The 22,691-nt window shown below is 33.4% G+C and overlaps 4 protein-coding genes across 5 annotated transcripts; 1 reads left to right on the top strand and 3 right to left on the bottom strand.

Annotated features, from left to right (window-relative positions):
* The first annotated feature begins 935 nt into the window (after positions 1 to 935).
* Positions 936 to 2,966, top strand: LOC100244525 (probable (S)-N-methylcoclaurine 3'-hydroxylase isozyme 2). The gene is made up of 2 exons (XM_010662958.3): positions 936 to 1,903; positions 2,197 to 2,966. The coding sequence occupies exons 1-2, from the start codon at positions 1,013 to 1,015 to the stop codon at positions 2,818 to 2,820; spliced, it is 1,515 nt and encodes a 504-aa protein (XP_010661260.1). The 5' UTR covers positions 936 to 1,012; the 3' UTR covers positions 2,821 to 2,966.
* A 1,047-nt stretch (positions 2,967 to 4,013) lies between these two features.
* Positions 4,014 to 6,737, bottom strand: LOC100258133 (elicitor-responsive protein 3). Its single transcript, XM_002282890.5, has 5 exons — positions 6,523 to 6,737; positions 5,295 to 5,360; positions 5,066 to 5,192; positions 4,590 to 4,704; positions 4,014 to 4,303 (listed from the first exon to the last, which is right to left on the bottom strand). The coding sequence occupies exons 1-5, from the start codon at positions 6,587 to 6,589 to the stop codon at positions 4,235 to 4,237; spliced, it is 444 nt and encodes a 147-aa protein (XP_002282926.1). The 5' UTR covers positions 6,590 to 6,737; the 3' UTR covers positions 4,014 to 4,234.
* Positions 6,738 to 10,445: 3,708 nt separating this feature from the next.
* Positions 10,446 to 11,615, bottom strand: LOC100263272 (protein P21). Of its 2 annotated transcripts, none has more exons than NM_001405802.1 (1): positions 10,446 to 11,615. In NM_001405802.1, the coding sequence occupies exon 1, from the start codon at positions 11,568 to 11,570 to the stop codon at positions 10,782 to 10,784; it is 789 nt and encodes a 262-aa protein (NP_001392731.1). In that variant the 5' UTR covers positions 11,571 to 11,615; the 3' UTR covers positions 10,446 to 10,781. The 2 variants fall into 2 exon arrangements, with proteins under 2 accessions (NP_001392731.1, NP_001392732.1); NM_001405803.1 differs by having other exon boundaries at positions 10,544 to 11,543.
* A 1,973-nt stretch (positions 11,616 to 13,588) lies between these two features.
* TL1 (VVTL1) lies at positions 13,589 to 14,615 on the bottom strand. Its single transcript, NM_001281132.2, has one exon. The coding sequence runs from the start codon at positions 14,539 to 14,541 to the stop codon at positions 13,873 to 13,875; it is 669 nt and encodes a 222-aa protein (NP_001268061.2). The 5' UTR covers positions 14,542 to 14,615; the 3' UTR covers positions 13,589 to 13,872.
* Between the last annotated feature and the right edge of the window lie 8,076 nt (positions 14,616 to 22,691).

Below are 22,691 nucleotides of genomic sequence, written 5' to 3'. Positions count from 1 at the left end.
TGGAAATCAAGACATTCCCCTAAGTATAATTCATCCCACATTACCCACCAATATATGACCTTTTTTTTTTCCTGGTGTGTGATTGGTCTCCTTATGAAGCAGCCAAATATCCCAGGGAGAAAACGAGGGATAAAATACTATCAAGGCCTTATAGCAGGAAAGCAGGACCAACAGTAGCAATACTCTATTAACCAGTTGCAATTTCATATACAATCAAATACAGACAATCCTATTATACAATGCACTAAAGAATTATCAGTTTCAAAGTAGATAAAATGGTTCCTCGCCTTTAAATCCATTTGTTTATGTATTAGATTAGGTTGGTTCTTCTGTTCTATCATTGCATTGAATCCAACACTTCAGTTATGGCTATGATATATAGAAATATCAGAAAATTAAAAACCAAAAATTATAAGTGAAATTTAAATGTCGACCTATCTCGAAATTATAGGATATCTGAATGCTGATCAGTGTAGAACTCGATTTTTATATTTTTAGTGGACATTTTCGTAAATTTATTTTGAAAAAACCTACTCCAAATTTTAAAGTAATTGGTGAGTCTTAAGAGTCAATAGGATTGAAGAGACTACTTGAGTGAAGGAAGGAGAGGTTTTTATTATAGTTGTCATCCCTATCATTGCATAAAAATCTTCTTACTATCATTTTGAGGTATAATAGAAATGCAATAATTTCAAAACGTTAACGAATGGCATTGATTTTCAATCCATTCAAGCACTAAAAATCAAAGAGGGGCCTTTTCAAATGACACCGTCATTGACAGGAGATCTGGATGATTGATTCTTTATTAGCCCCTCTTTCATTACAAGGATTTTTATCAGCAATATCCGCAACTACAATTCAAAGTGGGTGGACCAGTTGAATTCGACAGATCTATAATCTATTATAGGATTGTAAATGGCTGAATTCTCCTTTAACTCCATCTTCCATTATAAGAAGGCTCCTGCACAAACAATTTTTGCACGGCAAAAACCAGCTTTGTTTCATCAAATTAATGGATGAAGCAGCTTTAACTGAAGGAACCAATCTCTTTCCTTTGATCCTTCTTCTCCTGCCTCTCATCTTTCTCATCCTCAAGCATCTCAAATCAAAGTCTCCAATATCACTTCCACCGGGTCCATATCCATGGCCAATCATAGGCAACGTTCACCAGATAGGGAAACAGCGTCATATAGCTATGGCCGACTTTGCACGATCCTATGGTCCGCTCTTCTCACTACGACTCGGAACTCAAACTCTGATCGTGGGATCATCGGCGGCCGCCGCCAAAGAAATTCTCAGCTCTTATGACCGTATTTTCTGTGCCCGATATGTTCCGGGAGTGATGCCAGAAAAGAGCTCAGAATTCTATAATAACTCAATAGTATGGTCGCTTGAGTGTGATGACAGATGGAAGTACTTGCGTACAATGTGCCGAACTCAACTTTTCTCGGGCAAAGCCATCGAGTCACAAGCATGTTTACGAGAGAAAAAACTGATGGAGGTGGTTGGATTCTTGAGCTCAATGGAGGGTAGGGTGGTGAAACTTAAAGAACTAGCCTTTGTTACTGCACTGAATATGATAAGTAATGCTCTATTATCAAAAGATCTAGTCAGTTTGGAGGATGAGACTGCAGTTGCGAGGATGCTAGGATGTGTCAAGAAAACCGTGGACGTGATGTCTACTCCAAATTTAGCTGATTATTATCCAATTCTACGTGGGTTGGATCTTCAGAGGTTACAGAAGAAATCCAGGGATTCCTTTGTGGAGTTGTTTAGTCTGTGGCAGCCTATCGTTAAAGAAAGAAGAGAAAGAAAAGGGAGCCATGCTACTAGGCAACATGATTTTCTCGATGCTCTAATCAACGATGGTTTTACAGATGATCGGATTAACTTTTTACTTGGGGTTTGATCTCTCTCTCTCTCTCTGACTCTCTCCACTCTTGCACTTATAGATATAATTGAACTGCCATAATAAATCTTCTGTAAGAGGTTAATTATGTTATTCATGTGGTGGGAACACTTCATAAGTAAAGAGACTATGATCGTGGTTATTTGATTTTGGCAAAGAAATTAAATTAATTGAATCATTATAACATCATTTCATTTTGTACTTAATCGTTGCTTAACTTGAAAAGGAATTGTCGCCCAATTGGTTCCGATTTTCTATTCAAGCTCAGATCAGATGATGTTTGGCAGGAGCTACTTATTGCTGGTACAGAATCTACTAGTGTAACCACTGAGTGGGCAATGGCAGAGTTGATAAGAAGTCCAGACTCCATGAAGAAAATCCGTGAAGAACTCACCACAGAGATCAACAAAAGCACACTGAAAGATTCCGATCTACGGAAGCTACCGTACCTTCAAGCTTGCCTCAAGGAAACCCTGAGGCTGCATCCACCTGGACCATTTCTCCTTCCTCACCGTGCACTTGAATCATGCAAAGTGATGAACTATACGATTCCAAAAGATGCTCAAGTACTGGTAAACGCCTGGGCCATTGGAAGAGACCCCATGAGTTGGGAAGACCCTTTAGTATTCAAACCAGAGCGCTTCCTGAACTCAATTGTGGATTTTCAAGGGACTAATTTTGAATTCATACCCTTCGGCGCAGGAAGGAGAATCTGCCCTGGACTTCCCATGGCTGTAAAGCTGATTCCCCCGGTTCTGGTTTCCTGGATTCATTTCTTTGATTGGTCTCTTCCGAATTGGGGTGATCCTAAAGAGATAGACATGAGGGAAAAGTTTGGTGCCAATATACAGAAGGAACATCCTCTACTTCTCATTCCTAAAGTTAGAAAATGGCCACAAGTTTGTGCCTAATTCATGTACTGCATTTGCTGCTTAGATTTTACAGTCTGTATAACCTTTCAGCATATTATGTACTGTTGTATCAAATAACAGAGAGACATTTGAAGAATAGAGAGAAGGGAAAGAGAGATAATTTTGGAAACAGTCATTGATGCTGATATTGAGCCTCCAGTGGTCCTCTCTCCAAGGGTTGAAAGTTAACAAATTACTTGCCTTTTCCTTTTGTTTTTCTAATTACACTTACCAGAAAGGAGAAAGTCTTAAATAAGAGGCCTAAATCTAATATGAAAGTCTAGGCTAATACAATTCTAGAGGTGCATGGGGTATTGGCCGATTTTTTTATGGTTCAAGAATTGCCTATGTTTATTTCACAAAGGTTTTTCAACTAAATCCATTCAATCTTTGTATACTTGAATTCAAAGTTTCAAAAAATCTTTACAAGCATCTAAGCATCCTTTCACACTAAATCAATCCCCTTTCTCTCAAAGTATAAGAATGTAGTCTCTCAAGAATACAACCTCTAACTTAAACCAGAGTATAATTCACAGAATAGCTGATTTGAATGGGCACTAAAATAGATTATGCAAATTTAGGTGTGAATGCACTCAGTCAATTGAATAAAAGTTCCTTTTCAAAAGATTTGAATGATTAACCACATTATAAAGAATTCCAAAAGCTTATTCCAAGTTAAAGTAAGCGTTAGGCAAACCACACAATCGACCACTAGAAGTGACCATGGTAAGGAGTAGGTCTTTGGTTGTTGATTGGTACCTCTACCAATTGAGACTCCCATCAACCAATTAATCTTTAAAAATTAATATAATTAAAATCAATTGGAAAGTCATATATTTTAAAATTAAAGAAATCTATTTTTTTTTAAAAAAAAATTCCTATTTTTTCCCCCATTCCAAACAAAGCCGTAGGTATGAACTTATGTTTTATTTGGTGGAAGTGTTGGGTTAGGAGCTGTTGCTCAGCACTCATGCCCCAAAGACCCAAGCTGTGTACAACCTACCACTACCACAGACTTGACTAAATAAGCTGGTTTCAGCCTCAATCTTCCACTTCTCCACTCAGGCTTTGATTTTGAGCAAAGCCAGTACTTTCCATTATTCCAATCAGTAATATAACCAAGTTCTTTACTGCTAGGCACACTTGTCAGCAAACAGCTGATCACCACCATTTGATTATCCATCAAAACTATGTTGTTGTTAACACTACCATTTAATTCAAAATTTCTAGTATGGGAGAACACTTGATTGTAACAGATGAAACTAGATGAACATTTCATGAGTCAACACACTAACATCAAACTGAAATTCCTCAACCACATGTCTCAACATCAGAAATATATTGAACCAAATGGTCTAATTATTTCCATCCTCAGACCACATAATACCACAAGTTCAGAAGCACTGCCTCATACTCAATAAGAAGACTCTTTCCATCCGCCATAGTTTTCCTCCTGCGCACAGGACTCCCCATCACATTCTCCCTATGGCAAGGAAAGTAAAAAATTGTCAGTTCAGCAGCACTTTTGTAGTGCCTTCTCAACTCTATCAAAGGGGGAAAAAAGGAAGAAGCCTCATCCCATATATCATAGTGGAGATTATGAATGTCACAGTGAGATTTAGAAATGATGCCTGCTTTGTCAAATCAAGGGCAACTCATTGAGCTGCTGCTACCTTGTCATGAAGGGCAAGTTTTTAGGAGGGTTTCACATTTCTTTTTCTCTGCTAATGCATATGAATTCATGCAAATTAACAAAGATAGAAAATCACCTTCTGAGTGAAAGTGAGGCCAACTCTAATCTCTCCACAATATTCCTGGTCTTTAACAACATTGTACGGTGCTGGCTCCAGGCTTCCTTCCGTGAAGAGTGCCTCTAGTGGAATGCTGCAAGGGTAACAAAGCAAGCATCAAATTAACCTTCCTTGGCACTACCTACAAATAAATACTTACCAGGTTCACCAGTCCCATTGTGTTTTACATGAGAATTAAAATAAGCCATCCTGATTTCTCTTAGCAGTATTTGTACAAGTTTTTGGTCAATGCCTAGAAGCTAGAACTGAATCTTCAAAATACATATTTTCACTAACCATGTTTGGTTAACAGAAGTAGCACTGAATTAGAATTGGTGGTACTAGACAAGGCAGAAACTGACTGTGTAAATCCTTAGTTTAGCATTATCAAAATGAAAAATAGGACATTGAACTTTGCTGGCTGGAAATATTCATAGGTAGGAACTAGTACTCACGTTGCTTCTCCCACAAAATCATCACCACTACCACTATCACTGTCCATTATTTTAATGGTGAGTTCTGAGATGCCTTCAGATATGGTGAATACGAAATGTTCATTCCATTCTGGGTCAGATCCTTTTCCTGCATCCACAGTTTCCAATGTGAATATAGAACTGGTACAGATCTGTTATGTTTTGTTATGCATATTTTCTGCTTACAAATCAAATGGATTAGAGAGCACACCTGATGCAACACTGCTTTTCTGCTCCTGAGTGCGGCAAGTGAGAACAACATAAGGATCCATGTTACCTGCCCAAAAGAATTAAATACCATCAATCAGGAAACACAGAGATACACAATAGCGATGGAGATCATGGCCTAAAGAACACATGAGCAATTAATTGAAACAATTTGCTTCAGTATAAGTCCAAAATTTCATACTCGACAGATAAGACTGATTCAAATGAATGGACAGGATGAAAACAGAAACAAATATTACCAAAATCCACTTTCTATATCAGAAAAACACACTTGCCTTTGTCAATTCTCAACTATCCAAAGGAAATCTCATATTTTAAGTATGAATGTAGCTTATTTAACTTAAAGAAATCTAAGCAAGACAAGAATACAAACAGAGATGATAATAAATTTCCGAGGAGATAATAAACTTCTTTTTCCTTAATTAATAATTCTCTTGATAGATATGATTGAAAACAAAAATTGTATGACCTAAACCCAACCAAATTGATCCTACTAAATTAACCTTAACTGTGAACTATTAATCCAGCGTCTCTGTGAAGAAGATCAAAAACCACCAATTCAACAAGAAGTGTGTGAAGCAGAATTTAAACTGAAAAAAAAAAAATTATAACTTAGATCCCAATAAGAATGATACTAAGCTGAGAAATAAATATTGCACAAATCAAGATCTGTTAAAACTATAGCCACCATCCATGAAGATATAGAAGATAGATCATTAAAGTCAAATCAAATTGCAAAGACCCTAAGAATTAATGGGATTTCTGGAACCTCTATCCGACTTACTGCTTACAAGAACAAAAAAGAACTTAAAACCATCTATTTGGTTGGTGGGGAAATGGAGAACAAGAATGAAACGCTTTAAAAAAAAAAAAAAGGATTTTTCATTAATTGAAAAAAAGTTTTCCCTTCCATCCTCTGCTTTCTCAGCAGCCAAACGTGGTCCTGCCTCAAAAAAATGATAAAAGAGTAACAGTTCTCAAAAAGCTAAAATCTCTGTGTACGAGACCCAGATCAAATCCTAGTGCCAAAAACTCTCTCTCAGAGTCAAAACCTAGATCCTGATCAGAAGATCATACAACAATATGAAAAGCACCACATCCATAAGACCAAAAACCAACATAAATTCACATACATCGACATTAATCTCAACGTGAACCAGTAGAAGAAGAAAGAAAACGAGAAAATCTGTGAAACTTCAGCAGAAACTTACAGAGAAAATCAGTGTTCTCGAGACCCTTGGCACCGACAAGAAGGACTTCAAGTGTTCCTTGAGGCATTTTCTGATTGAGAATTGCAACAGATTCCAAATGCAAACCAAAATTCTAACCTTTTCTTCCCCCGAATCTGTTTTCCTGGAAAAAGTTTGAAGTGTGGGAAAGATGATCATGACATAAGATTTATAGCACGTATGAAAAAGTGGAAGTCAACCCGCTGTGAATTGAACCGAACCGGACTATGGTTCGGATCCGAATCCGAAAACGTTGGACGCGGTCACGCGGTTGCTTCAATGAGCCGACCCATCATACGCGGTTGCTTCCATAAATTCTTGGTTACGTGGCACGTGTTTTGAAAAACTGAGGTCATGATTAATCAATATTAAATGAGAAAATGATAGCTACTAATTATAAAATAATGACTGAGAGCTAAAGCTAAGGAATATTTTAATCCAACGACTTCAAAAGGCGATTTAGGTAAACATGCTCTCTTTACAAAATATGATCAAAGTACAACCCAAAAAAGTTATCTTTTAAGTGAATTTAAAAATAATAATTTTCATTTTACCGAAACAATTATAAGTATAAGGATGGTCACTCATACCAACATAATTCACATAAGGATGAGTGTGGACCCCGTATTTCGGCTCATGCGTTTCCCACTCGATGGCGAGCTCGATTTTCATTTTGAAAAAAATGATTTTTATTGATTAAGAAAAATGACTTAGAGTCGTCACTTATTTTTGTTTTATTTTTAAAAGGGTAAACAAAATAAGAAAGAAAAACCCTAGGTGTGACTCCTTAATTTGGAAAAGGTGATTTGCGAAAAACCGGATCGGGTTCGGGGGTCAGGTTACTTATCAGGAAGGTATGGTAAAGACCGTAGCACCCCTCTAAGTTCCTAAAGTCGGGTCTCTACTAATAAAAAAGCCGACGTGGCAATTGATGAATGAACCTACGAATACCTTAAATGATCATGCACGTATGAGAATCCGAACAAGCATAAGGAGTGATCATGGGGTTTTTCTTTCTTATTTTGCTTACCCTTTTAAAAATAAAACAAAAATAAGTGGCGACTCCAAGTCATTTTTCTTAATCAATAAAAATCATTTTTTTTCAAAATGAAAATCGAGCTCGCCATCGAGTGGGAAATGCATGAGCCGAAATGCGGGGTCCACAAAATGGCGAACCAGCGACCTAAGGATAAATAATTTTTAATTCTAATTTCTTTCAAAATTTAATTTCCAAAGTCCCAATTTTCATAATTTGTTTTTTATAAATTAACTTTCATGGTTTCTACTTCCCAAATAATTTTCAAAATTATGTTTTCTTTCGAATTTAATCCATAAAAATCCAATCCTTAAATTTAATTCCCAAGACTCCAATTTTTAAATAAATTTCAAAAATTCAGTTTTCTCTTTAACAGTTTTAATGTTTTTCGGGTTTCGAATAATCTTCTATTTATCTCGATTTTATATAAGCGTGAATGTCATTTTCATAATTTCAGAATAATGGAATTTGTGAGATTAATTCATGCAAGATCGATTGGGCTTTGGTGGGGGCCTCACATACATGATTTTATGATTGATTGATTTATTTATTGATTTGTTTGTCACGCGTGATTGATTTATTCCACTCTATGACATGCATGTGATTATTCTGTGTTTAATTGCTAACATTCGCTTTCATTGAAGTAAACCGGTTCATCACTCAGGTACATTCTTTGTCTCTTCTATTCATTCAATTATTTTGTTTTGAGTAATATTTATCTGGTATCCATGCTCGATTAATCAATTGCCATGATTGTTTCATTTTATTAGTAGAGACCCGACTTTAGAGACTTAGAGGGGTACTACGGTCTCTACCGTACCTTCTCGATAAGTAACCTGACCCCCGAACTCGATCCGGTTTTTCACAGACCACCCTAAATAAGGAGTCACACTTAGGTTTTTTTTTTTTTTCTTATTTTGTTTACCCTTTTAAAAATAAAACAAAAATAAGTGGCGACTCCAAGTCATTTTTTTTAACCAATTAAATCATTTTTCAAAATGAAAATCGAGCTCGCCATCGAGTGGGAAACGCATTGAGCCGAAATACGGGGTCCACAATGATATATTATTTTATTAATAAATGTATTTTAAATCTAAAATAATGTTATGTAGGACCAAAATACATGTAAAAATATGTTTAGGTAACGTGAGGCAGGTATCATCCCAATGCATAAAATAAGAATTATTTTTTTTAAAATGTACTTTTTATAAAAAATATTTTTTTATTCGATTCTCTTTTTATTTATATTTTTTAAATAATGCATATTTACATAATTCCCTTTTAGCTTCATCCACTTTGCAATATAAAATTATGAAGACACCCCTCAATCACATAATAATAATATTGGACGATTAGTCTATGAACACTTTTATTACATTAAAAGAAATCAAAAGTCAAAGTCAACACATCATGCCAACGGATAAAGTTGACATAGATTACACTTGGAGTTTTGTATATTAGTAAATAGAACCTATGGAGTAAGAAAAACACTTATTTATAAAAATTATAAAAAAATTCAAATAAAAAGAAGACAAAAAAATGTAAGAAAATTAAGTGATTTCGTAATCTATCCAATATTCTAATAAGAGAAAATAATGAGAAAGAATTAATTTTTTTTTATTATATAACAATATTTCATATAAAAAGCCAATTGTTTAATTATTAAACATACATATACATAGTAATGATAATTAAAAAAAAACATATCATAATATAGAAATATAAGGAGGAAATATAAATAAAATAAGAAAGTCTCTATAAAGAATACATCTTAATTAAGGAAATGTGATACTTGATATCATATACACTTTTTATTTTTTATTTTTAAAATAAAAAATGATATTAATCCTTACATAAAATGTAAGAGCTCTTGACTTATCCTATAAAGATAATGATTTTAAAAAATATTAAAAAAAAAAATCAAGGTGACAAGGTTTGTTTATATTTTTATGTAAGGGCCATTATATTTTATATAAAAGTTTTTATTATTTTCTAATTTTAAAAGTGAAAAATAAGAAGTGTATCCATACATGATTTTCTATTTTTTTTTTAAATTTATGGGAGAAAAAAATAATAAATAAATAAAAGATAGGAGGATTAGTTGATACCATGTATAAGTTGGGCCCTAGGAGGCCTTAACTTCAAGCATGAGACTGCGACCCAAATGCGGCCCATTCAATTAAGTTGGACTGGGCCACATCTCACCATGGTTACAAATTTGCAGTCCTAAACTCCTTGATAGGATGATTAGATTTCGTGAAATATTGGTGTAGATGGCAGGGTTCAGGGTTCAGGGTTCTAGATTCCATGGTTTTACATGATCATCACAAGGTGCAATAAATGGTATACGGTATTCCCTAGTATGGGGCTTCATAATAGGGATTTTGCGATTTTTTGTGCGACTAAGTGGAGCTGTCAGAATCCGATGAGAAAAAAGTAGTGGAGGAAAGATATATGGATAAGAAGACTTTTTCAATTCAAAAGGTTGCACTGAGAAAACATTAATTAATCCATGTGTTTGGTAAACGTGTTTATCTTTGGTTACCGAAAAATAATAAGAAAAGAAAAAAAATATAAAATTTTTTTTTTTTCATGTTTGATTATCTTATAAAAAATATAAAATAAAATCAAATATAATTAAAACTAATTAAAAACCTATATAGTTTAAAATTATTTAATCTTTATATTAATGAGTTAAAATAAATAAAATGAGTTTGAAGTAAAAAATAAAAATAACTTATCAACTTTTAATCCATTTTTTATTTTTTTTCACTTTTTCTTTTCTTCTATTTTTTCTTTGTATTTTCTTTCCCTTATATTTTTCCTCAAATTTTCTGAGAACCAAACATAGCTTAATTTTTCCAAATTTTCTTTCTGTGGGCCCTCAATATTCAGCCAAACTCGTCTTACTGGAATGGTCCACCTGTAAATAGGTGAACCAGGCAATCATTAAGTCAAACAACGTTATCCCACATCGCCTATTTTCATTCAAGACAAACAAACACGACACTAAACAGGATGTACGACTAATTTTCCGTTATTGTCTTTTCACCTTCCATCTCATGGAGATCATGAAAGCTACAGATGAAAAGAAAGCTACAAGTTCATAGAACTGTAACATTATGCTGGACAACCTACTAGTACTGATAGATAATTGAGGAGGGCTCACATACATGCCTTATTTCACTCGGATTTTGAAGACCCTTTACTCCTCACTATCACTTCCATACATCTCCAGAGGAAAAATATTGTTGGAAGAGCCTCTAGGGCAGAACACAACCCTATAGTTGGTTCCACCAGGGCATGTAAATGTGCTTGTGGGATCATCCTGAGGATAACTGTACGCATCTGGGCACCTGGTCTTGAAAAATCTCGAATAATCTGTCGGTCCACATTTAATATTGTTGCAGCAGTACTGCGGAGTCTTGAACACGGTACACGGGTTATTGCACCCTCCCGGAGCTTTCAACGCCTGCGGGCATTGCCCGTTGATATTCGCCGTGCACTTGATTCCACGGCACCCGCGGCTGGTGGGGCTGAAGTCCATAGGGATGTTGAACCCATCAACGAGAGATATATCGAAAAAATCCTTGTTACCAAACTGGTTCAAGGCGTATTCTGCTAGTGTGTTTGGTGGAGAACCCCAGCCTTGACAGTTCAGGACGCCGCCACAGTCACCGGTATCGCACCGGCCACGACCACTGGCATCGAAGTGGCAGTTGGTTCGACCCCAGATTCGGGCCATTTTGGTGCCAGCGGGCACGTTGAGGGTCCAGCTTTGGCCGCGGTCCAGGCGGCGGCCGCCACCGGGAGAGGCAGCTGCCCAGACGGTGTAAGAACACTGGTTGGTGATTTGGAAGGTGGCTGCATGGATGGAGGAGATGAAGCAGAGGAAGAAGATAAAGAGGATGCGCAAGTCGCTCATACTGGGAAGCTTGGAGCTGACAATCGGAGTATAGATGTCAGGTGTGGTGTATTTTGGCTTGTGCCTCATCAATGACACCAGGGGGTTTATATAGAGGAAACGCTGCGTTTTGGCTTGGTGCAAATAAAGGCACGTCTCTACTTTTCTCATTAAAGTACAGGCGGCTCCTCGTGAGGATAAAAGTTTGGGGATGATCCTCTGCTCTGCAGTCCAGGCCAGGATGCCATGTGTCGATCAGTGTCCCACTTATTTTATGGAGGCGGCTACTTTGACTTTTTGTGCCCAGGTACCGAGGCATGGAGTGCTGGTTTTTGTTGATCTGGGGATTTGGGAAGGTGGCCGTGGTCCGTGACAGAGTGTAATGGAAATATGGAATCATGGCCTCCTATTTGGCGAGGATAAGATCAAGATTAATATCAAGGAGTTTGATGCCGCGTGGTGTGTGTGGGACATCTTTCAATCCCACGCAGGTCTAAAGTCAAAAAGTTTGATTGGAAAACTTTTACACAAAGATTTATAAAACATGATAGTTAAAAAATTACTTTTAAATTTATGTTAATTGGTGAGAAGTTTAATAACTTCCGATTCAAATACAAAATTTAGAAATTCTCTTAAAATTTACTTTCAAATCGGATAAATCTAATTAAAAATGTTTTTTTTCAATTAAAACTTCACAAATTATTATAAAATTGAAAATAATTTCTTAATTATTAAAAATATTAAATAATTTTTATAATTATTATTAGGGTGTAACAATATACTACTTTTAAATAAAATGGATAAATCATTCAAACAATAATAATTGAATATTATAAAAGATTTAATTTAGCCTCTCAAATACGACTATCAAAGATCCAATAATTACGATTTTCATAATAATTTTATGAGAACATTTAAAAAATATTAAAAATCTTATTCCCATTTGGGGTTTTTATTTTTATTTTTATCACACATGGTCTCCTAACACTTGTCCTTGAAACTAAGCTTTATTAATTTATAAGAAATTTAACTCTTTTTTAAAATATAAAATCTAAATAATAATTTTAAATTGATTTTATTATGATTTTAGAGGTATTCATGATTACTCTCTAGATTTATAAAAGTATTGTTTTATCACCCTTGTCACTGAAGCTTGGATCGGGCTTCAATAAATATAGTTTATTTACTATCCCTAAACTAGTAAATTAATCTTTATTATTAAAAAAAACATTTCTTTGAAATATTATTGACCGCTTAGATTTAATCTGAAAAAAAATTCAAGCTCAAAAGTCCTTTTTTATTTTACAGAAAAGAAAAAAGAATTATTAATTAGTTTATTAGATCTGTACTCAAATTAGAAACCTGTTTGATTCGTAGATTATTGTCGGGTGTCGAAGGAATCTATTGGGCCTGTTCGGGCTTCCACTACTTGTTTCAGATCTAGTAGTAAAAAAAAAAATATTCTGCTTGAAGACAGCCTATATCAGTATGGGCCGCTGTCGGGTGTTGTTGGAAATTGAAAGATTCTCACATATTCAATTCTGAATTTCAGTTTGGGATTTGCTGGCTTTTTCTTTATAGGGGTTCGTTTCATATCAGCCTATTTGGATTTCATGTCCTTCATAAAGTGTATGCTGATGGGTTTGGGCTCATTAATATAAATTGGGCCGACATCATGGGCCTAAATTTCAAGCCATCCAGTTGCAAATTTGGTGGGCTGGGTTAGGTGTGTTCCTCCAACCAGTCCCAACAACAAATGGGGTGGCAATTTGTGTAAGATGGTTATATTAGTATAGTGTTAAAGCCTAAGCTTTCTATTATATAAGTTAATCTAAATCTGATACAAATAATAATCGTATTAAAAATATAAATTCAAATATTATCAAATTATTAAACAAGTAATATATTATGTAATTCATTTAAGAATTAATTAGTTAAAAGGGATGAAATAGTCTTCATATTTATGAATTTAACCTCTTCCATGTTTTTGTTTGAAGAGTAATCAATTTTTAACATAAATGTCCTTAACTATTTCAAGTATTTATATGTGTGTTTTAAAAGAAAGAGTTATTTTTATAAATAAATAAATAAATGAATGAGGCCAAAAAATAATGAAGGGTTTTGTATTATGGAGGTTGAACCCAAAAACTATGTTTTTGTTAAAGAAGTTAAATAGGTTGACAAGTTTCATCCAAGGTGAAAATGAGTAAGTAGGCTTCTTCATTTATTTTTCACTGGAATCACATTACAGACTGATTATCACATCACATGCGCACAATACTATCATTACGTGCACAAATTTATTCTTCTCTACGCTGAAAACTAAAACTTTCCTGGGTGTCTTGTACTCTTTTCATTCACCAAGAAAGTGAAGGAAAATGAGTTCCAACTTTCAAGGGCAAAACGTGACCTTGTAGTTGGTACCAGAAGGACAGGTGAACAAGCTGGTTTTGTCATCCTGAGGGTAGCTATAAGCATCTGGGCACCTGTCCTTGAAGAATTTGGAGTATGTGGTCGGACCACAGCTTCCAGGTCCATCAGTGCAACAATACTCATTGGTCTTGAACACTGTACACGGGTTGTTGCATCCACCGGGGGCCTTCAACTCACTGGGGCATTGCCCATTGATGTCAACGGAGCACTGGATGCCGCGGCAGCCGCTGAAGTCCATGGGGATGTTGAAGCCATCGACAAGGGAGATGTCGATGTAGTCGAGGTTATTGGGCTGGTTTAGAGCGAATTCAGCGAGGGTGTTTGGGGGAGAACCGTAGCCCTGGCATTCGAGGAGGCCATTGCAGTCACCAGTTTCGCATTTGCCACGCCCATTGGCGTCGAAGGTGCATGAGGTTCGGCCCCAGATGCGAGCATTGGTGGTGCCGGGGTTGACGGTGATTGTCCAGGACTGGCCGGAGTCAAGTCTCCGTCCACCACCGGGGGAGGCGGCTGCCCAGACGGTGTAGGTGCATTTGTTGAGGATGTCGAAGGTGGCTGCATGGGTGGAGGTAAAGAGGAGGCTGAGGAGGAGAGGGAAGAGAATTGGGAGGGTGGTGGTGAAGCGCATTTTGATGTTGAATGAATCAGATGATCAGAATCGAAGTATTTAGAATTCTTATGGGTTTGGGCTAATGCGGTGTCTTGGAGATGGATGTATGGTGGGGTTTTTATAGATGAAGGGTGGCTATGGTTTGGGAGATTACGTGAGAAGTGGGTTAATTCGAATGGAAATTTCAGCATTTTGTTGGACTTGATTGGATGATTGATTACAGATAAAAAGATGATGAAAGAACCAGAATTGCCCATTCATGAATACTGAATTTATTTCAAGGGGTCCACATCATTATCATTTTTATTATTTTCAGAAACCTGTCTAACTTTTATGGAAATTCATGAATACTGAATTCTGAGGACAGGTAGGAAGGCATCTTGAAAACATGGCCGGGTGCGTGCCGCGTTGCGTTGGAAAAATTTATTTCAAACTTCCTTTCTTGAATGAATGGCCACTTCAAATGCCTTGAAAATTGGTTCGACTGGGACTATTTTCCATAATATCATAATTGAATTTTGACCTTTATCTGAGAAGCAACCAATTCTAGAGAAGAGAAAATCCACTGTTTATTTTCCAATTAAAGGCACATGATCACTTTGTGTGATTTTCCAATGTCCTCTCGAACCAACTCCGCGGATGACTACAACGTACGCATGTTAGGCAAAACGTAATTTTAATTATTTTTATAAATAAAATTTTGTTTAAAATCTCAAATATAAAAAACTATATTTTTATTTATTTTTTTAAAGGTAGTGTTTTGAAATGATGCTCCCATAATTTAAAAATAGAATAATAAAATAATAATGTAATAGAATAAATAAAATAATTAAAAATACTTACATATTAAACCCTTTTAATTATGAAGGAAACCCAAAGAACAAAACTAAAAAATATTCATCATATAAATACAAAATTGTAACCTCTCTTTTTACGATTTAGAGGAGATAACATAAAAACTTGCAAAAAAATAAAAGTTTTTTTTAGGATGAAGAATATCAAGGATGGATGCCCCTCAGATAGCATAAAGAAGCTCTTTTTTTTTTCTTTTTTTTTCTTATGTGAGATGACTTTAACGTTAATATTATTTCACTTGAAATCATATTTCTAAGTTTTACCCTATCATATGTTGCTTATGTTATTGTGAAATCAAAAGAGGATTTGCACTAATTGAATTTATCAGTGTTAATTGATTTTATTAAGGCATCTATCGGATTGTCCTTCGTATGAATGTTTTGCATATTCAATGTTCCTTCTTATACTATTTTAAACAAAATGATATTGAACTTTCATGTTTAGTCTTAGAATAATTTAGACAAAGTGATATTAAAAGTAACCACAATGAAGATGACGATCAACATCCAGTTACACAAACTATTTGTACTTGATAGCTGCACGAACCATGCCTACAAAAAATAATTTGAAAGTGATCATGTTAATGCAAACACAACCTCATCCAAAATCCTGAAGAACATTTTTTAGTAATACATTAAACCAATGAGAACATATCACGTAGAAAGTTGTATAACAATATATATAAAAGAGAATGTTCTTAAACAGGGCAAGCCAAGACAGAGCACTAACATGGGTTTGGGTTAATTGATGTTTTGGAGATGCATGTATGGTAGGGTTTTTATAGATGAATGGTGGCAATGGTTTGGGAGATTACGTGAGAAGTGGGTTAATTCGAATAGAAATTTCAGCATTTTGTTGGACTTGATTCCGTGGAAAAAGATGAAGAAAGAAATGGAATTGTCCACTCATGGCTTTACTCTAGACTTGGCAAGCCAAGTGGCCATGGTAGAGTCAGGAGAATACACGCATAATAAAATCAAGACAATCCTCCCACGAGAAAACGTGACTTGAATGGAGCGTGCATCTTTCCTGCTTAGATTCCAATTCATCACGCGTCCACACACATAGGAATGACTGAAGAGAACGGCATTAATCATGGCCATACATCTGTGACATCTCCAATGCAGAATGCGGAAGTGAAGTCAAGCTGCCAGAACTTAGAAGAATCCGGGGAACCGGTAAACTTGCATTTGAACAACCTATCATGTTCAATTTTTTGGATGACCTTTGACTGTTGCTTTAAATTATCTATGCCATTCTAGATGAAATGGCGTCAGGAGCAAATCAATGAAGAAAAGAAAAAAATTGTTAATAAAATTGATTTTTTTTTATATATGTTTGACTATATTATAAAAAAAAATTAATAAAATAAATTTAATTACAAGCTCATACAATTTTTATATTAAAATTTAAAATAAATAAAATAAGTTTAAAATAATATATAAAAATAATTTATTCACCCTAATTTTTTTTTCTTACATTTTTTAATGATGAAATTTTCTAGAATGATTAGAATGATAAATTAAAATTATTAAAATTTTAAGATTATATGTGGTTCTCATAAAATTTAAGGGAAAATATATATAAAAAAGAAAAAGAAAAAAAAGAAAAAAAATAAAAGAAAAAAATGAAGAAAAATAAAAAATAGAGTTAAAAGATGAAAAATTATTTTTATTTATTTTAACTCATCAATATAAAGATTAAATAATTTTAAAATCCATAAATTTTTAATTAATTTTAATCATATTTAATTTTTTTTAAAATAATTTATAAGACAATCGAATATGAAAAAATTATTTTTTTTAATATTTTTTTTCTTTCTTTTGTATTTTTCGAAACTAAATATAACCTAAGAGATACAGTAGACTTTTCTAGAATCCGAGTATTAGATGATAAAAAGATAAGAGATTTGTGGATTGTTTGGGCGGACAGCGTCTCTTTAGACTTTTACGGTGTTTGCCTGAGTCGTTGGCTGCCAAAATGTCTTGCAACGAAGCCTAAGTTTTGGCTTTCAGTCAATCTCTAGCCAATGGATTTTCCCCGCAAATCAAGGTGTAGTTTATCACTCGTGTTTAGTTCAGGAAAATTTGCGGAAAGAAAATACAGAAAATATAATAATATTATAAAAGGTTTGAAACGGTCATCTTCTGGCATATTCCTCATGAATTTTACGATGATACTTTAGATTTTCTGAGTTTCCATTCAACGAAAGATGTTGCATTGGAAGTGATGATTACGAACAGCCTATTTGACGATGTCATTTGAAAACAATTTTTTAAAAATAAAATAAAATATAAAATAATTATCAAAAATTAATGAGAAGTCTGTGGGTCCTACATCCATCTGGATAAAAGCCTCTCTCCGTCGAAATATTAAAATGATAAAAGGATATCCTATCAACGTCTTTATTCACTGCGCAAATAATAAATATTTCAAATCATTAGATCGGATGCCTCCACAAGTATAAACGTCTTACTATAAGCTCAAAAACTGTTATTTTCAAGGTCAATTACAGACGTTTAAAGTATTAAAAAAATACATAAAACATTACAACTCTATTATAATAAAACTATTATCTATTTCTTCTAAAAATGAACTTAAGCTTCAAAAAAAATACCCGAAAAAATAATTTGAACACACTTTGTTGCAAGTACATTTATCGTTCACTTGGAGAAAACTAGCGGAAAAAGACATTATTAATTGTAAATGAACAAAGTTATATTCACATATTTTTTTAGAGAAAAAAGGGAAAATACGGAGAAATGAAAAATATATATAATTTTAAAAATATTAAAAAAAAAGAAGAGTAAATTAAACAAAATATGATTCAACTTTTCTTTCATTATCTGTCCATGAACTAGTATGAAAAATTGTCAAATATAATCTCTATTGGAATTATACCTATTTTTGTTAAAGTTTTTTAACTTCTCTAAATTTTTTCATTAGATAAATAGATTTTAAATTTAGTAACAATTGGTATGGGATTTATTAACTTTTATTAGTCTGAATGTTCAATTTTTGTCCGTATATCAACATTTTAAACTGATTACAATCCTTTATTTGTTTATTTTAAAAAAAAATTGGGCTAGAGCACTATGACATCATCACTACCCATTGGCCCACCCCTAGCAATTTGGGACTTATAAAGGCCCACTCCCAATAATTTGGGAATTTTTTGGCCCACCCATCAGAGTTGCGTTCCGCCGCGGGGAACGGCCGTGCGCGGCCCACAGGGTGAAGTGGCAGTTGTTTTGGATGTGGAAGGTGGAAGCGCGGAAGCGTGGAGGAAGGTGAAGAAGAGAGTGGTGATGAGGAGGAAGAAGGAAGTGGAGAGGTTGTTGCAGCTGCTGAAGAAAGTCATCTTGGGATTTTGGCATTTTGGCGAGGAAGGTGATCAGATTTTTCATGAACGGTTTCGGTTGACGGCTATGGGGTCGTTGGACTTGACTTCCAGACGAGTCAACAAGCGGAGAGAGACATTGGTTTTAGTGAAAAATTTTAAAAGTTTAAAATTTTTAGATGACTCTCCTTTTATGACTTCTTTTACAAAAGTATGCTAGTTCTTAGTATCATCTCTCAAAATTTTAAAGAGTTTGAAATTTATAACACTATAGCTTTTAAAAATGGGCATATTGATACATTACTTTTTAAAATAATACAGAAGTTATCGAGTATTTATTTCAACGGATCATCCAACAAAACTTAGGAAGAAATACCCTCATAGCATAAAATTACACGGCAATTCAGAAAATACTTCAAACAATTAATAGCAACCCATAATTCAAGGGCAGAAGACTACACGATAGTTAGAGCCAGTGGAGCACGTAAACAAACTGGTTGAATCATCCTCAGGGTAACTGTATGCATTTGGGCACCTATCCTTGAAAAACTCGGAGTAAGTTGTAGGGCCACAGCTCCCGGAATCGCAACAGTACTGAGAATTTTTGAAAACGGTACATGGGTTGTTACACCCACCCGGGTCCCTCAACTCATTTGGGCACGGCCCGTTAATGTCGCCTGTACAATTGGCCCCTCTGCACCCATCAGAAGTTGGGCTAAACTCCATTGGAAGGTTGAATCCATCCACCAGAGAAACATCGAATAAATCAGTTTTGTTGGATTGGTTTAGGGTGTACTCGGCAATGGTGTTGGGCGGTGAACCATATTCTTGGCATTCAAGGAGGCCTCCACATCCACCGGACTCGCAGCTCCCCCTTCCGGCTTCATCGAAGCTGCACTTGGTTCTGCCCCAGATGCGGCCCGTTATGTTGGAGCTCACTGAAAGGTTCCAGGTCTGGCCTTGGTCGAGTTGCCTTCCGCCGCCGGGTACGGCGGCTGCCCAGATGGTGTAGGGGCAGCTGTTTTGGATTTCGAAAGTGGTTGCATGGATGAAGGTGAAGAAGAACGGGAGGATGAGGAGGCAGAAGGAAGTAGAGAGGTTGCTGCAGTTGCAGAAGAAGCTCATTTTGGGGTTTACGCGTTTTGAGGGGAAAATGAAGCTTTTGGGTTTTTCCGATACATCCGCTTCATTGAACGGAGGCGTTGACTTGTTGTCTTGAAGACAAGTCAAAAAAATACAGCTGCACATGGCAGGCCAGGCCCACCTGCTCCGCCCCATCAATAAATCTTTTGGGCTTCTATAACCATGGCCCAGTTAATCTTTTTAACTTCTGAGGCTCCATTAGCATGATAGATGAATAAATAAAGCTTTGTTTGAAATAGTTTTTTATTTTTAGATTTAACTAAATGTTGATGGTGCAACCAAAATCTTAATTTTTAATAGGTAATATTAGTATTATAAAATTTATATTAAATATTAAAATATTTCTTATCTAAATCATATTAAACTCGTTTTTAAATCATAAGTTCTTTAAATAAAATTAGTAAAATAAATATTAAAAATCTTATTGATTTTTTTTACAAAAATAAATTAAAACATATATTTATTTAATTGATAGACAAGTGGAACTTCAATATTTATGTGTCATAAGTCATAACTCTCCTCAATATAGGGTTATGGTTTGAATTACTTATGCCACTTTTAACAACTTTCTTTTCCACTATTCTCTGCAATAAAGGGCTATGACAATTTACGCGGACTTTTCTCAATAGTAGAGTAATTTAAAAAAGTTATTCTTCAATTACTGTAGTGGAAGAAGTTATTACAAATATAGGGTAGTTTTTGCCACATAGGAGAGAGGAGAGAGGAGAGAGGAGAGAGGGTGAGAGAGAGGAGAGAGGAGAGAGGAAAGAGGAGATAGGAGAGAGGAGAGAGGATGAACGGGTAAAATTTTTTAAAAAAGGGAACTCGTCTCTTGAAGAGACGAGTTCCATGAAAAAATATATATATATAATTTTTAAAAAATTCTCAAATTAAAAAAAAAAATTTGGAACTAAAGGCTTCAGACGAGTTCCCTGGGAAAAAAAATATATTATTTATTTAAAATATATTTTTTATTTAAAAAAATCCAAAAAAAAAAAAAAAAAATTTCTAAAGGGAACTCGTCTCTTCAAGAGACGAGTTCCTTGGGAAAAAAAATAATTTTTTTTAAAAATATATTTTTTATTTTAAAAAATCCTAAATTAAAAAAAAAAAAAAAAAAAACACAATTCCAAAAGGAACTCGTCTTTTGAAGAGACGAGTTCCCATGTAAAAAAAATATTTTTTTTTTAAAATATATATATTTAAAAAAAAAATTCCTAAAGGTAACTCGTCTCTTGAAGAGACGAGTTCCCTTTAGGAAAAAAAATATTTTTTTTTTAAAATATATTTTTTATTTTAAAAAATCCCAAATTAAAAAAAAAAAAACAAAAAAAAATATTTTTTTTTTAAAAATATTTTTTTAAAAAATATATATATATTTAAAAAAAAAATTCAGAGTTCCCTTTAGGAAAAAAAAAATATTTTTTATTTTAAAAAATCCCAAATTAAAAAAAAGAAAAAAAAAAAAAAAAAACACAATTCCAAAGGGAACTCGTCTCTTGAAGAGACGAGTTCCCATGTAAAAAAAAAATATTTTTTTTTAAATATATATATTAAAAAAAAAAATTCAGAGTTCCCTTTAGGAAAAAAAAGAATTTTTTTTAAAAATATATTTTTTATTTTAAAAAATCCCAAATTAAAAAAAAAAAAAAAAAAAAAAACACACACACAATTCCAAAGGGAACTCGTCTCTTCAAGAGACGAGTTCCCATGTAAAAAAATATATATATATTTTTAAATATATATATATATTAAAAAAAATATATGTTTTTTAAAAAAAAAAAAATTTTTAAATATATATATTTAAAAAATTAAAAATTCAGAATTCCCTTTAGGAAAAAAAATTATTTTTTTAAAAAATTTAAAAAATCCCAAATTAAAAAAAAAAAAAAAAAACACAATTCCAAAGGAACTCGTCTCTTAAAAATATTTTTTATTTTAAAATATATATATTAAAATAAAATATAAAATAAAATAAAAAAACAATTCCTCAAGGGAACTCGTCTCTTTAAGATGAGTTCCCACGTAAAAACAAATTTTTTTTAAAAAAATATATTTAAAAAAAAAAAAAAAAAAAACAATTCATCAAGGGAACTCGTCTATTGAAGAGACGAGTTCCTATGGAAAAAAAAAAAATAAGAGACGAGTTCCCTTTGGAATTGTGTTTTTTTTTTTTTTTTTTTTTTTTAATTTGGGATTTTTTAAAATAAAAAATATATTTTTTTAAAAAATTATTATTTTTCCTAAGGGAACTCTGAATTTTTATTTTTTTAAATATATATTTTTTTTTAATTTTTTTTTTTATATGGGAACTCGTCTCTTGAAGAGACGAGTTCCTTTAGGAATTTTGAGGAATTGTTTTTTTTTTTTTTTTTTTTTAATATATATATATTTAAAAATAATAATTTTTTTTACAAGGGAACTCGTCTCTTGAAGAGACGAGTTCCCTTTGGAATTGTGTTTTTTTTTTTTTTTTTTTTTTTTAATTTGGGATTTTTTAAAATAAAAAATATATTTTTTAAAAAAAATTATTTTTTTTCCTAAAGGGAACTCTGAATTTTTATTTTTTTAAATATATATTTTTTTAAAATTTTTTTTTTTTTTTACATGGGAACTCGTCTCTTCAAGAGACGAGTTCCTTTAGGAATTTTGAGGAATTGTTTTTTTTTTTTTTTTTTTTTATATTTAAAAATAATAATTTTTTTTTTAATTTGGGATTTTTTAAAATAAAAAATATATTTTTTAATAAAAAATATATTTTTTAAAAATATATATATATTTTTTAAAAAAATTATTTTTTTTTCCTAAAGGGAACTCTGAATTTTTATTT

This window comes from Vitis vinifera, chromosome 2 (assembly GCF_030704535.1).
Source record: "Vitis vinifera cultivar Pinot Noir 40024 chromosome 2, ASM3070453v1".
In the NCBI taxonomy this organism is placed as follows: Eukaryota; Viridiplantae; Streptophyta; class Magnoliopsida; order Vitales; family Vitaceae; genus Vitis; species Vitis vinifera.
The sequence above is the reverse complement of the archived record's forward strand: the minus strand, read 5'-3'. Positions and strand labels throughout refer to the sequence as shown.

Excerpts from the sequence above, each read along its gene's own strand:
- LOC100258133 (XM_002282890.5), bottom strand. The coding sequence starts at position 6,589 with ATGCCTCAAGGAACACTTGAAGTCCTTCTTGTCGGTGCCAAGGGTCTC. Across the intron at positions 5,361-6,522 it reads CGAGAACACTGATTTTCTCT|GTAACATGGATCCTTATGTT; the intron begins GTAAGTTTCTGC and ends TCTTTTGGGCAG. Across the intron at positions 4,705-5,065 it reads GATTTTGTGGGAGAAGCAAC|CATTCCACTAGAGGCACTCT; the intron begins GTGAGTACTAGT and ends TTACCCTTGCAG.
- TL1 (NM_001281132.2), bottom strand. The coding sequence starts at position 14,541 with ATGCGCTTCACCACCACCCTCCCAATTCTCTTCCCTCTCCTCCTCAGC.
- LOC100263272 (NM_001405802.1), bottom strand. The coding sequence starts at position 11,570 with ATGAGGCACAAGCCAAAATACACCACACCTGACATCTATACTCCGATT.
- LOC100244525 (XM_010662958.3), top strand. The coding sequence starts at position 1,013 with ATGGATGAAGCAGCTTTAACTGAAGGAACCAATCTCTTTCCTTTGATC. Across the intron at positions 1,904-2,196 it reads GGATTAACTTTTTACTTGGG|GAGCTACTTATTGCTGGTAC; the intron begins GTTTGATCTCTC and ends GATGTTTGGCAG.